We start from the raw sequence: 12,134 nt of genomic DNA on the forward strand, positions 1-12,134 counted from the left end.
TAACCGTGGCAGGAATGGCCAATTAGTGGAGGGACGTGGACGTTAGGCTCCCACACCTACCCAGAGATCATCATTACAGGGTAAGTTGGAAACACAGAAATATTTTGAGGGTATTTTGTGTAGTCAGTCTAAACATACGGTGACCATTTAATTATCACAATTAAAGGGACACGTGTATGTGTGTGATCCCAGACTGTTATTTGTATTTAACGTGCTTTATAAGCAGCTCAGAGCGCTCTGTGGCCACGCTGCTTTGTCAGCGGTCGACAGAAACGCTAACCTGTTCTGAATCTAACACGCTGGGTGGCGGCTGCTTCTGGGTAACATTCACAGATATCAGCGGCAGTCCGGCGCTCTGAGTCCAACGTGGGGATGTTTTCTGTGGAGTGCACAGTGTGAAAAACCCCAAAAACGCTTAAATCCTTCACTTGTAGTGTTTTTATTCCCCCAGAGGATAGAAGGAGTTTAACTTTTCTGCTACTATGAGAAGCTTTCAGCTGCTGATCTATGCACAGTGTGATGTTTAAAGCAGAGGCATTCTTGCTAAATGTATGAACTAATTAAGATAACTTTGAAGACAGCTGCATAGTTTACTGGGAAAAGGTGGTGTTTAAGCCAGATTTACATTTGTGTTTAATTTTCTACTCCAAAGAAATAACTGTTGTTTTTTTTTTTTGTTCAGACATGCTGATGGATCAATTAAGTTTTGGGACGCATCTGCAAGTAAGTCCTCTCTCTAGACTTTTCTTTTGTTCCTACAGATGGACTGAAGTGAGACGTTTTGTTCAGCTTTCATTACACAGAACAGTCAAACATTTTATCATGAATTCCTTGGTGAGAAGTTTCAGATTTGCTTGAAGAAAAGCCTCGCAAAACAAATTAGTGATATGATATCTACTCGACAACAAATTATTCTTTATTCCCTGCTGTCATGTCACATTCACAAATGTGTACACGCTAAAACAAAGCATGTAAACGTGTGGTTTTATCAACATTGTATGGAAAAAAATGTACGGGCGCCGAGACAATTGATTGCTTGGTGACACCAGCTGGCCTTCAGAGTTCAGACTGAACATACAAATGCACAGCGGTTATACCTTTACATGCTAGCTGTCACTGATAATAATCTACCTAACCTCAATATATAACATATTTTAGTGTTTTTTATTCCTCTGCATGTTCTCACTCTTTGATCAACACATCCTTAAAGGTAACAGGCACAACAGCAGTTTGTGTAAAGTGTGAAATGGAATATAAATCAGAAAGCCACAGTAAAAACTGTTCTCCTCTCAGCCAGTCACATTTCCTACCTGGTGTGTTTTATGCTGCTGTGCCAGTCACAGTGTAAATATCTCACCGAATGGGAAGCAGACGACAACATGTAAATACCTTCATGAAGCTGAAGCTGAGAATTAAGATGCCGTTGTTTTACCTTTTTAGTAAATGTTTTGTTTTTTAAAAATTACGTGTACTTGCCAACAACAGCAATACAGTTTTCCTGACCTGACATATTGCTCAATTTCATTTGTTCCCTTTTTACAATGTACAGAACTTTTATCGCTATTCATCATCGAATCATGGTCAATTTAATTTGGACTTTTGGACAATAATTTAGAACAATGCTTCTTCCCTGAAAACAGATTTCTACAAAATCATGTCAATAAAACAATATAAAAAATAAAATTAGTGGTTGCTCAAGTATTCATCCCCTTTAAAGTTTAAAGTAGGACAAAGACACCTGTTTCTAGAAGCTTCAGTCACTGGTAAATCAGTGCTATTGGTTGTAACTACTCCATGAAGACAAAAGACATCTCCAAGCTTGTGTGTGTACATGGTGCAAGACAACATTCAAGTCATTGAATATCCCATAGAGCACCATGAAATCCATCATTAGGAACAAGAGCAGGTTGTTCCCAAAAACTAAAGTGAATCTGCAAGAAAGAGGCCTACAACTCCTCTGAAGGAGTTACAAGAAGGAGACTAGTGAGGGAGGCCACCAAGACACCTGTGACTCCTCTGAAGGGGTTACAAGCTTCAAGTTATGGAGAGACGGTTCATGCAGCAACTTTTCTTCAGCAGTCATTATAAGATTTTGCAAAGACAAAGCCGCTGTCGAAAAACAATGTGCCCTGGATAGAGGGTGAAACCAGTGCTGCAAAGTAGAGGGAAATCCTGGAGGATAACCTGATGCCGTCTCCAACAGAACTGCTACTTGGGAGAAGATTTGTTTTCCAGCAAGACTTTAAGCGCACAGCTAAAGCTCCACAGACATGATTTAGAGACAATAAGGTGAATGTTCTGGAAGTCAGAGACCTCAATCCAGTTTTGAAATTGTGGTTAGACTTGAAAAGAGCTGTTTGCTCAATCCCCATGTGCAGCCTGACAGAGCTTGAGAATTATCGTGTTGATGTGCACGGCTGATGGAGACCTATTCACAGAGGCTCAGTGCTGTAATTATGGCCAAAGGTGCATCTACTGAATACGGACTTGAATCACTTATTGCATGTTTTATTTCTATTTCAGTGACATTACATTGTGGAAATCTGTTTTCACTTTGACATGAAAATTCTTGTCAAAAAAAGCCAAATTATATAGAATTTATACATAGAAAAGCAGCAAAGGGGGGAAACTTTCAAGGGCTTTGAATACTTACAATCTCTCCAACTAGTCACACTGCAGATGTTGTACAAGCTGAAGACCTCCAAAGTGTTTGAGAAGCCAAAGCCGGGTGAAGGTCGGGCTGCCGAGCTGGTGGAAGAAGACCCGTTCGCCGTTCAGATGGTCAGCTGGTGTCCTCAGAGTCGCATCTTCTGTGTGGTTGGCATCTCGGCTCACATCATCCTGTATCGCTTCAGCAAGTATGATGCCAACACTCAGATAGTGGTGAGTGGAGCCAGAGTCAGAAGTAAAGGGGTCACAGGTTTGTGTTCCAGTTCATGTAAAGTCTCTTCCTCTGACATCCTGAGGAGCTGTTTCTGATGAAGCTGTGTGATGCTCTGAGAACTCTCATGTCAGATACTGTAGAGTCACCTTTTTTTTTTTCCTGTGTCATCCCCAGTCACTTGAGGTGCGCTTGCAGTGTGAGACGGAGGACGTCATCTCCCCGTCAGAGAACGAAAACAATCCCTGCTTCTCAGAGCAAGGCTCCCACTCACCCCAGCCCCACCACCAACACCCAGCCAGCCCTGGCAACAGGACACCGGAGGGCATCAAGGACAGCATCCCCTGCCTCAAGTAAGACCTCCTACACATCGTAGATCCACTGCCCGAGATAACAGGTAGTGTTCATGAATCAGCTGATCAGAGGCAGGACCAATATGTTTTTCTATTCACTTATTGTTTACTTTAGGTTTTCACAAACTGATTGATTAGGTTTGGGCACCACATGGTTAGCTTACAGAGACTGTCAGGCTTTGGTCGACACGTTCACAATGATAGCTGCATGTTCAAAGCTGGGTTAACTTATGAAGCTTCGTCTCCGTTTACTTGGTTACCACGGTGATGAGTCCCACCCCATCTAATATGTGATTGGCTGAAACGAATCACAAATAAACTTAATCTGGCAAACAGTATGTTTCCCCTAAAATGTAACTGAGGAATCAGGTTAGTTTTACAATTAGTTGGACCTACTTTCTGGTGCTACATCACGCTCCAGCCTCTCCTCTGTGTATGTTTCAGGGTGAAGGACCGGGTTGTCCGGGTCCCGCCCGGCTACCAGTCAGAGCTGGTCATCCAGCTGCTGTGGGTCGATGGAGAACCTCCACAACAGATCACCAGCTTGGATATCAACTCTGCCTACGGCCTGTAAGTCTCTGACCAACCTCTCCACCTGAGTGTCTGCCTTCATCAGGAATATAAAGATTGTTCATTACCTATTCATAGTCCTGACTAGTTCCAAATCTTAGTCGTCTGCACCCAGGACAACAAAAACAGCACAAAAAAGACTTCATTGGAAGTCCAGTAGATAGTGGATACTACTCCATGATTGAACCTTAGAGGCCAAACAATGGCTGGTTTATACGGCTTTAGTCCAGCTCAGAACCACATAGTTCAGTCTTTAAAGTTAAAGTTAAACTGTTTGTTGGTGGATCCAAATGACAGCAAGAAGGATGAATTCAGGGTTGTTATACTTAAACCTCCACTGACTCTAAACAACACACACAGCATGTTTTAGTGTAGTTCTGCCCGTCTGTCTGTGTTTCCATTAGATTCAAAATATTAAAGCAGTTTTCTGGTGTGTTCTAGAAATGCTTTGCTACGGTTAGCTATGTGTATAAGGTTAGAGACGACTGTATCAGGCGACAGAGCAATGGATTAAAGTCCCCTGCAGGCTTTAGCAACACCAGGCGTGTAGAAGAACTACTCGTTTAGCAATAATAATAATAATAGTTTCAAACTGAAACACACTATTCTCCCATCAGTAAGAAAATATGGATGTAAGTAGATGTAGATTAAATGGGTTTGATTTATATATTATTGCTGTTAACACGCCCTAAACACATCCTTCTAGATGTTTCCATGTAATTTGAGTTTTCCTGACAAATTTCACACTCGCCAGCCAACCAGAGAAAAACACCATATGTTCTGTGACAAATTCATAACACTGAATAAAGTAAGTGGTTGTCGGCAGCAGCAGAACAAGAAACAAGCCTTTTTTCAAACTTTCCCTTTCTCTTGATTGGGTATTGTTGTAAATTTTTTAAGCATCTGATGTGGACTTGAGTCATGTCCCATTTTTTGTAAAACTCGCCAGTGATTAGAATGTATAAAAGTTGAAGAGGCGCTGAATGACTTCCTGCCGCTCAGAGGCATTTAAGACCACTTGTGTGACTTTGCTGTGAATAGACGCTCTGTTGGCAAAAACTAATAAAATCACAGCTCTTTTCAAAAAGCTCTCTGTGGGTCAAGGCAGTGGCACCATTCGAACGTCCTCTCTAAAGCTGTTCGCAGCTTGAATTAAATTGCGGAAATTGATTTATTTAGTTTTATTCTTTTCTGCCGGCTCTTGCACACATGCTGAGGAAAACACACGCTCCTATTTAGGCTCGAAAAAGAAAAGAAAATCAGTTTCTTTCCAGCTCGGTGTGGTGTATGATGCGCTTGACTCACGGTAACGATTATTAGAGCGAGCAGGATGTGATTCTTGTGTGTCGCTGACGTCTGTTTGGTTGGTGGCGGCGCACTTATAACAGTGGAAAGAAGCATGACATCGTATGAGTCATACAGCGACACAGAGCCGTCCCTCCTCTCCCAGGTTTCTCCACACTAACGACACAATGAACACTCAAGTCTGTCCTCTCTGGTCATTTTTATGGCACTCCACCTAAGAACAGGTTGACTGCTGTTCATCCCAAGTCTTACCAAAATGCGCCGTTCCATTGATGCCTTATGCATAAAGAAACCCTAATTTCCCAGAAACTTATCACTGTGCTGCAGCTTCCTGCTGGGAACACTTTGTTTTGGCCAAATTTTTTGCCGAATGAATGAAGCTGTGTGCAGCAGTAATCACACTAATGCTGCTTCTGTTGGCCTGCTTGTGTTGCTTTTGGGCATTTTTTAAAATTGTGGGTGGAAATAGAAAATGTTGAACATGACTATTATTCCCTGAATGACCCCTACATGATTACTGAGACGCTGTTTTCCCATGAATCTTGTGGCTTCTTGATAATGTTTGTTTTTTAAAGCTCGAGCTACGTTGAAGTTGTTCTGAAAAGGTGAAGCAGGTATGGTTAGCCCGCGGCTGCTCGTTCTCTACTGGGTGATTTTTAAATGTGTAATCATGCCCTCGAAATTGTTGTTTACACGAAGTACATGACAGAACGCCCCGTTTATCCGCTTGGTAAAATTTGCAAATTAGAGACAGCACTGTGGATGCTGTTGGCATAAACGGAACCATGTGACGGCGCCAGACATCTGGGTGGATGCTGGAGAGCAGTGACGGACTGGGCAGCAGCAAGTGACATTTATGTGTTTGTTTTCCTTATTTTATAATTTCTTTCTGAGTGCTTAATTGAAGGACCGCTGATGGAGCTATTTGTCGTGAATATTGTCTAATTCTTCAACATCTTTCGTGCGATGACAAATGAATGCCGTCAAGTTTCTGTGCCAGCGGCTCTGAGCAGCGAGGGGTAACAGGTGGCAGCAGATCTTGTGGGAAATCTGGTATTAATATTAAGAAACAGCAGCACTGGCAGTGTGAGATAAAGGCAAGCTTTTGTTGACAGTAATTACACCAAAATGCCACAGTTAATTTGACGATGTTTGATAGTGCTGCATGTTGCACCTTTAATGCTAGTGAGAATAACCCGCTGGAATAACTCTGCCAACGCTGTAATTGTCTGTGTGTGTCTTTGTACCTGTGCTCGTGCCCTTTGTTGTGGTTGTGTGTGCGTCCAGCTTGGCGTTTGGGAACTGCAACGGCGTAGCGGTGGTGGACTACTTGCAGAAAACCATCCTGTTGTGCATGTCGACGCTGGATCTGTACGGAGCCGCCGACCCCTACCAGCGCCTTACCCGTTCCCCCCGCAGGAACAGACAGTCCACCTCAGGTAGCGCCGTGCACACACCTCTGAGACGCTGCCACACACACATGGACACACACACGACTAATACTCAATGTGCATCCACATGATAAGGTGCCACTAATGCAGCCATGACATGCAGACGACGGCGTCTCACTACTGTCTCGTCTATTTCTAGTCTTCTCTCCTCCCTCTCTCTTCTCTCTTTTACTTCTGTCTCCTCTGTATCTGTTCTTCTTTAAAATGTTGTTTATCAGGCAGAGCTGACCGATCTTACCTAAGCCTAACTCTTATCTGTAAATGGTTTAGTTATTTTCCCAGTACCACTGCTCATATGTTAGTAATTATAATACTAATACTCAGACCTTGTCGTTTCTTTACACTCCAATTTAGAAAAAAAATGAAGAACAAGCTTATTCTGCTATAGTTATCTGATCACTGTACTGGCTTGTTAGAGATTACATCTGAACTATTTTACCCTTTACCAGCTGATCAGCTGTGTATAAGGCAGCTGTACTTATCTTTAGCTCCGCCTCCTCCACTCTTCTACTGTAAAGTGCATCTTTCTGATCATTTCTGTCGCTTTTTCCAAGATGTTACTTGTAAAGCTAGTGTGTTTTTTTTTTTTGCTGCATTTTATATAATAACGTACCATTTTGAAGTGGCCCTGAGAGCTTAATGCACTGCAGCCTGAGGCCCCCTCTGGTGACAATCACGTTCTTTCATTGTTCAAAGATCCATTATATGGTGTTTTTTTTTATATATATATATATATATGCTGGTAGACGTATGTGAAATAAGCAGCCAATCCTGTCTAACTCTGATATAGAGAGATGAGTTTTAAGGGGTTAAATCAATACTTCAGACAACATAAAAGCAAACAAAGCACTAATGTGCTAAACACAAGTGCAGCACTTAGAAAATGCAAAGTGGAAAAAAAACAAAAGTTTGATAGAGTTCATTAGAGCTCGTAGCTTTAACACGTGTTTCTGGGTTTGGTTGTGCTTTGTCATTTTGCAGCCTTTTTTCAAAAAGTCTCACAATTAGTGAAAAGTCACCACGTCATTCTGTGTAACAGGTATATTTACTTTAGGCGTATTAAACCTTCCTTTGCTCCTCTGCTTTAAATACTAAAACTCGAGAAAAGCAGCCGTTGAGAGAAAAGAAAGCGTTAATTTGAGGATGTTTTTTGTGGAGCAGGTCTGCCAGAGGAACAGCCCGAACCCGTCTGACCTTAGAACCTTGTTCTTGTAATTTTAACATCCACTTTGGGCCAAACAGTGAAGGAAACGTGGCCGGATAGTGGAGCAACGAAACACTGATGCACCTGAATGTTTGTTATTTAGGAATCAAAACCAAGCTCAGCAAAACTGGGAATTTTTGTCTTTTCCTTTACATGCAAAACCATTTAAAGGGTTCCAAATCCACAGACATACAGTGCCTATGAAGACTGTATGCAGGGGAAATGCAGGCAGCCTGTTTGCCCAGGACGAGCTTCCCACTTTATTATCGTGTCACCAATATTGCTTGTGGATACACGAATAAAAACTCAGACTTTCAGTGAGCAAAGAGGCCCTTTTACCTGGAAATCAAATAGTTGAGATGAAAGGGTCAATTTTAGACATCGGCTTATGGCACAGTATGTACTAGATCTTCCCAAGTATAGGTCGCTCTGTTTCTTCTTTCTCTTTCCACCTCTTCTTTCACACAATAACTCACAAACACAGACACACCTGTCCACCTCAGTCTGCCTCCCACAGACCTGCACTCAGACATGAAGTGCATGTTAACAGGTCGTGTCATTCCACATTATGGCATTATTATGCATGTTGTCGTTTGATTTCTCTGTCCGTTCCGTTTTCTAGTCCTGCTTGAGCACAGATCTGTAGTCATGATCCAGCCACAGAGGTCTTGTTGTACTTCCTGACCCCTGCCTCCCTTTTCTCTGCTGCTGGCTGGTGATGGTCTCTGAAGCATCTGTTTTAATACTGAATGCGATGTAAAGATACTCAGCCTCACCGCACCAAATTCATCTTGTAAAAAAAAAAGTAGTTACACCTTTATTTGACCGTAAACTAACCTCGAATGGTTTAATATTTTAGACGGCTCGAAGCAATTTAACATACGGAGCATTTTTTGTTATGTAATTCCCACAAGTGTAGCTGGAAATGTTCTGTAGGTTTAGAGTAAAGTTTTTCTTCCTATGCTGCTGTACAAGGGCTTTTATTAACTACTGCAAACATCCTTCTGTGCTGCGTCTCTAACAACAATTTAGAGACTGAAGGAAAAATGTAAACAAGCATTTTGGCCTTTTTCTGTAGCCCAGGTTCTGCTGTTCTGATCTCAAGCACTTATTAGTTTTTAACTAATCAATAGCACCATGAAACTCCCTCTGGTGATTATGCATGTTTTTCAAAATAAAATGTGACCAAATCAGGCTTTGAATAGTATATTCACAAACCCAGAATGTAGATAGTTTGGTGCATGTTAGTGCCGCTGAAATACAGATTTCAGCTCAGAAGATATGAAGCAGCCTCAAATATAGAGACACAAATCAATAAATAAATTGTCTCAGATGTTTCCTTTCCAGTAGTTTTAAAGAAAAGCCCTTTATGGAAGTGAGATATCCCACAAATCTGACCAGCTCATGAGGAAAAAGCTTGTTTTTGATGTTGTGTATTGATTACCTGAGACAAAACTTAAAAAAGAAAAAGAAAGAAAAAGGCCAAACACGTATAGCGCCTGCTAAATTGTCTTTTTAAAACCGTTTTTGTCTTTCCCACAACATTTATAGCTGTTGTCATCGCACTTATCTTTGTCTGTATACTATTTATACTATACATGCCAATCAAATGCAGTTAGATGTATGTTATTTTTTTAGGTGTAACTTCCTAGTCATTATTAAATGACAATTTAAACCAATTACCTGCTGCAACAAGAGACTTAATTCGTGTTGCTCTGTCAGTAACGGTATGTTCCCTGCTAACACAGTGATTCTTGTGCAAATGACCAATCACATCAGCATCTGTGCCGTTTGCTGGAGTGGCGGGTATATCCTGTCTGTCCTCCCCTGACACTAACTCAGTTACTGCTTGCTCTCACTTTCTTTTCCACTCTAAGCCTGTGTGTTCTTCTCTCTCCCCTTCCCTCCCTCCCTCCTCTCCTTAATCCCTCTCCTCCCTCCTAAAATGTCTTAACACTATTATTTACTCATCCCTTCTTACTCCACCTTCCTTCCCTCCTCACCTTATTTCTTTCATTTCTCTCCTTTTGCCATTCCACCACCGTCCTGCCCATCTCTCGCTCTCTCTCATTCCCACCTCTCTGTCCTGTCTCATGCCTCCTTGCCTTCAATCCTCACCTATACTTCTCACTCTTTATTCCTACCCTGCCATTCTATTTGCCACTCATTCCTTCCCTCTCCTCCTCCTCCTCCTCCTCCTCCTCCTCCTTCCTCCACCTTTTGGTGACTCTGTGGCTGCTGGTGTGGGCATGCGGGCCTGCCTGACAGAGTTTTGCATGCGTGGCCTGTCTAACTTTTATTCAGATTCAAAGAAAAGGATCCGTACATCCTATCAGAGTAAGTCGGGCCTTCCTTAAGGCTGGGGGGCTGTGTGTGTGGGCAGGAGGGATGATGGGAGGATGATGGGTCGGTGTTTTGGTGGACATGATTGCCATACACATGTGGGCTAAAAAGCAAAGGGACAAACCAAAGAGATGACTTGAATAAACGCGGATGTTTCTGGTCTTGTGACGGGATATCGCCGATATCCTGTCACATGGAGAACGTCGGCTATTCCAGTCATGTCCAGCAGTATGTCCTTTGCAGAAAGAGAGCCACTCCTTTGAGTCTGTTAAGTAAGGGCAGCTATAAATATTATATGATCTATGTGATGTATATTTTAACTAAAGCATCGTTAGTGGGGTGAATGAAGCCTCGTTCATGCACTGGGCCGAGCGGAACCATAACGTGTGCTATTGGTGGACGGTTACAAAGGAATTTTTAAATTTTATACTACAATTAAGGTTTAATCAGAGAGCCTTTCAAAGTCTGCAGTCATTTGCAAAGTCAGTGTAAATTATTGAAAGAAAGCCAGCATTAAGAGGGTTTGCTGGAACCTTTGACTGAAGGGAAATAATTAAATTAATCCAAATTTTTTGAACTGTGACGACTCGGCGAGGCCGTTAATAAGTCCATAATGAACGCAGCTTAAACACCCCACATCTGCAGTCAGACTGAAAGGAACAAGAATTGAAAATGTCAGCACTTGTGGCAGTTTTATTTATGTGTCTGTTTGTTTTTAAGGATAAAGTATGACTTCATCGTTCAGTGCTTGGTGCATGTGATCTGTTTGGATAAGATTCGTGTTTATTCCGTTTTTGTGTTTCAGTCGTTTATGCTTCCATCATGAGATTTGCACTACGTTCCTTCGTTGCCTGTTCATGGTCACATTGACATTTTATTGGATCCAAAAACAAAAAGGACGACATGTTTTAAACAAGTTGTAGTGCAGGTCACATCGGGCATCAGCCACACTGCTCCAAGAAGACTAAACCTGTGAAACACTTACTGGGGAAAAAGCAGATGTCAGATATTAGTAAAGACCTTGATCTGTTTAAAGTCATACAAGTTCTGGGAATGACTGCACAGCTGATTAGATTTGGCCTTTTGGGGGTTTTGTGTGGCTGACGTCCACCAAGCTGGCTACTGGATGAGCGACACGGTTACAATCATCTCACCGACTGTCTGTTTGCTGCTTCTCCTTCCTCTCGGTTGCTGCTGCAGGCCTTACTGAACTCACCGACAACCAGCAGTCCATCGACATGGAGAGAAGCAAGTCGCCCACTTCAGGTAACCTGCTCACACACACTCTCACACACACACACACCCACTCATGCACCGACCACGACCAGAATCCTTCCTCCCTGTATGCGGATGTCTTGTGATTTGCACTGTGAGACTTTGCTGGGATGCTGCTGTCTTTAATAACAGCCTGTGGTCACCTCACCCATCACCAGAGCATCTTCACTCGATGAGAACGGCCGGTGTTTACGTAGCAGCTTACGGTCAGTGTGGAGAATCTGAAAGTCAATGGATTGAAAAGAAAACCCTGTCAGTGGAAAGTGCTCGGTGAGAAACGGTTGGAATGGTTGTCGTGGTCTCGCTGATGCGTTGTGTCACAGCTTCTGGCTGGTTTGTCCTTTATTTCTATGTTGTGTAATGGTTGTATGTCTTCACAAAGGTAAGGAAGAGAACAGACTATGCTGTTCTTCTGCTCTCCCTCTTTGCTTGACATGTTTAAACAAGTGTTGCTACAGCTGGTGTGAAAACATGCAGCTGATATTGTAGTTTCATAAAATTAGGCTTTTAATATCAGTCCCCGTTGTCGGAGCTGTTTAAATATTCTATTCCTAATCATTTTTTGTCATAAATAATATATAATAATAATAAAAAAAACATTCTCTGCTGTGGTCAGTTCAATATTTCTCAGCGTTTTATTATGCAGCAGTGCTGACTTCAATCTGATGCAGGCCGTATAGTGAATCAGAGGATTACGGTGTGATGGAGAACATGATGTCGTTAATGCTCAGTTAATATCACACTTGCATGGA

General features: G+C 42.2%; 1 protein-coding gene across 1 annotated transcript in view; it reads left to right on the plus strand.

Moving 5' to 3' along the window:
• Positions 1-12,134, plus strand: part of stxbp5l (syntaxin binding protein 5L) — a gene marked incomplete at its 5' end in the record, with an annotated part of 76,964 nt that overhangs the window by 37,744 nt on the left and 27,086 nt on the right. Inside the window, 7 exons of the mRNA XM_008300158.1 lie at positions 13-80; positions 683-723; positions 2,669-2,883; positions 3,059-3,234; positions 3,679-3,804; positions 6,397-6,548; positions 11,308-11,373. Coding sequence (XP_008298380.1) covers positions 13-80; positions 683-723; positions 2,669-2,883; positions 3,059-3,234; positions 3,679-3,804; positions 6,397-6,548; positions 11,308-11,373 — 844 coding nt within the window. The remainder of the gene's footprint in view (positions 1-12; positions 81-682; positions 724-2,668; positions 2,884-3,058; positions 3,235-3,678; positions 3,805-6,396; positions 6,549-11,307; positions 11,374-12,134) is intronic.

The sequence above is a fragment of the Stegastes partitus genome, unplaced genomic scaffold (genome assembly GCF_000690725.1).
Source record: "Stegastes partitus isolate 25-593 unplaced genomic scaffold, Stegastes_partitus-1.0.2 Scaffold1504, whole genome shotgun sequence".
Classification (NCBI taxonomy): domain Eukaryota; kingdom Metazoa; phylum Chordata; class Actinopteri; family Pomacentridae; genus Stegastes; species Stegastes partitus.